The 2,896-nt window shown below is 23.9% G+C and overlaps 1 protein-coding gene across 1 annotated transcript in view; it reads right to left on the reverse strand.

Annotated features, from left to right (window-relative positions):
* Positions 1 to 2,402, reverse strand: part of LOC107460767 (uncharacterized) — a 2,932-nt gene extending 530 nt beyond the window's left edge. The window contains exons 1-3 of the mRNA XM_016079155.3: positions 2,320 to 2,402; positions 2,047 to 2,233; positions 954 to 1,160 (exon numbers count right to left, since the gene is read on the reverse strand). Of these exons, the coding sequence (XP_015934641.1) occupies positions 954 to 1,160; positions 2,047 to 2,233; positions 2,320 to 2,402 (477 nt within the window). The remainder of the gene's footprint in view (positions 1 to 953; positions 1,161 to 2,046; positions 2,234 to 2,319) is intronic.
* Positions 2,403 to 2,896: the final 494 nt, after the last annotated feature.

A 2,896-nucleotide genomic window follows, 5' to 3' on the forward strand; every position in this document is an offset into this window, starting at 1 on the left:
TTTTCCAAAGTTAGAAGAAAGATTCGAACCCAAAATCTCTAAGTGAGAATTATAATTCATTGATTTGAACCATCTTGCATGCAGGGACAGACTTAGAGGGGGCGAGTAGTGGCCTCGCCCCCTCCAAAATTTTTAAAAACTATATTTATATATGGGATATGTATTTAAAAAAATAAAAAATATTATATAATTTAGTATTTTCATATGTATTATTTTTTATTATGTAATAGATTTATGTCTTAATTGTTTAATTCACTAATAATTTTAACTTAACTAATTTAATATCATACCCTCAAGTCTTTGTAATTTTCAAATTAGTTTTTATATAATAATCTTTATATTTATTTAAAAAAAATTATTTGTTTATTTTATATTAACATATTTAAAATTTATATTATTATTATATTAATAATAACTTACGTAGTTATATTTTGGTAATCATATTATGTACTTTAGATATTTTTTCTTATAAAAAATATTTATTTTTCTTCTAAATTTATGTTGTTAAAAGAAAAACTTTTATAAAAATATCTTATATCTTATATTCTATAAAGGTATTGTGTCTTTCAAATAATTAATAATTTATCATTTATTTTCAAATTTTTAAAATTTTTTAAAATAATTAATTTTAATTAATAAGATATATGATCATTTTTAACTAAACACGTTATAAATTATTGGTACTTTATAATTTTATAATGTATTATTGATATTGTTATATTTTTTTATATAACTATCATATTAAAAATAAAATTTTGAAAAAAATTTATAATTATATATACATTTTTTAATAAATTTTTTGAAAAACTAACTCTAATAACTATATGTTAATTATTTTTATTAAATAAAAAAAATTATTTAAAATTTGGCCCCTCCACACTAAACTTCCTGGATCCATCTCTGCTTGCATGTAATGATTAAATTAAGCACCGGCTATATAATATGCCACTAACCTTATGCCATGGTGAGTCTAATTTGTCGTTTGAGAGAACATGGAGGCCTGAAGGAACCTCTTGAATGGTTATGGGCTGTCCTTTGGGCCTATTTGAGATGTACATCATTGATTTGGTGCTAATATCAGCCACAATCAAGTTGAACCCATTGTAATAGTGAGCCTCTCTTTTCAGGCTTTCTGCAAATTCCTGTGGATGCTTTCCACTCTGCTAAAAATTAAATTGTTCATTGACAAAAAAAAAAAAAAACTTCATTGATAAAAACGTGGATGCAGGTGATTAATTGGTTTCCATAATTAAAAAAATTTAATTACTTTAGTTGTTTTTATAGTTTTATTAGATTTATAATTAGATTATTTTTTTCTTTTAATTAACCTTTATATTACTTTTAATTTTGTAATTAGGTTCTTATCCATATAAAACATGTTAAAGTTAACAAAATATTTTTTTGTAAATTAGAAGTACCCACAATTAAAAACCTAACTAGATCTTTAATTATTTTTTAAAAAAAAAATATTCTATTAATTTTAATATTTTTAACATAAAAATAATTTAATTATAAAATTAAAAATAATATAAAAATTCAATTAAAAAATATAAAAATTTAATTATAAATTTAATAAAACTATAGAAACTAATAAAATAACTAAACAATTAAGTAATAATATGCTAGGAGTCAATAAACAACAAACTTATCATTACTTAAAATACAAAACAATAACAAAATGATTATTATTACATGCACAACTGAAAAATATTATTATTAGTGAATGTCTAAGTATCAAAATTTCATTTAAAAAATAAAGAGACAATAGCTTTGCAATATTCAATCTCTATAAATCATATATAAATTTTATGAACAAATATAGGAAACCCAACTTTTAACTAACCTAGCCAATTTTTTTACTTCTTTGTAAAATTATATCTTTAGCCATCAATTTTTTCTAAAAGATTTAAAATTAAAACTTAAAGTTTAAAAGATAAATTTAAAATTTATAATCTAAAAATAAAAATTAAAATAAAATAGTTTTTTAATTAATTCAAATTATATATATACATGTGCGTGCGCATGCGTGTGTACATGAGTCTTCACCTTTAGAAATAGGAGGGGTAACTCTCCTCTGCTTTTGGCTTCAGGGAGGGTATGGAGTTCCAAAACATTGGTAAGAAAAGCTACTCTTCCTTCTCTTGAACAAGCCAACCATGTCCCCATTGCTATCTCGTCTCTTCCTCCAACAATATCATCACAATCTTCCCACCATGACACTGCCTTTGTAGGCCTTCATCACATTCATATATCCATAAGTAAAACAATATATAATATATGCAATTCCATAAAAGAAGAAACCAAATTAATTAAACTTGCCTATTATGGTACTCATCTCTGTTGCTCAAAAGAAAAAATGGGTAGAGTGGATGTGCTTGCCAAAGAAACAAAGCTATACACATTGTTCTGTGATGAATATTATTGAATATTCTTTATAGAATCAAGACATAACAATTTACATCGCTTGCCACGTATATATATAGAGCATCACATTCAACTAATTTTCCATGCACATATTCAATTCTTAATTATTACATCAAGTTGGCAAAAAATTTCATCCATTATTAAAAAGCTAATAATAAGTAGCTAAATTGAACGCAGCATTGTTACACTTGCACAACTTCGGACACAAGCATTTATGATCGAGGTTGAGTAGAACAAAGAACTATATATGAATTTTTACTACTAAAGATGTTTATTATTCAATTTAGTTGCGATGAAAGTGTAAAGTTTATGTGATTCCTTTATTTTTAATTTTGGTATATCACAAATGTTCTTTAGTGCAACCCAAAAAAAATTGTACTAAATTTACTTATCTTATTACTCCAAATATCAAATATGGTGGCTCATTTATAGGGCTAGCAGAATATCAAATCAGAGAATTAGGAGAGAAGAA

The sequence above is a fragment of the Arachis duranensis genome, chromosome 8 (genome assembly GCF_000817695.3).
Source record: "Arachis duranensis cultivar V14167 chromosome 8, aradu.V14167.gnm2.J7QH, whole genome shotgun sequence".
NCBI lineage: Eukaryota > Viridiplantae > Streptophyta > Magnoliopsida > Fabales > Fabaceae > Arachis > Arachis duranensis.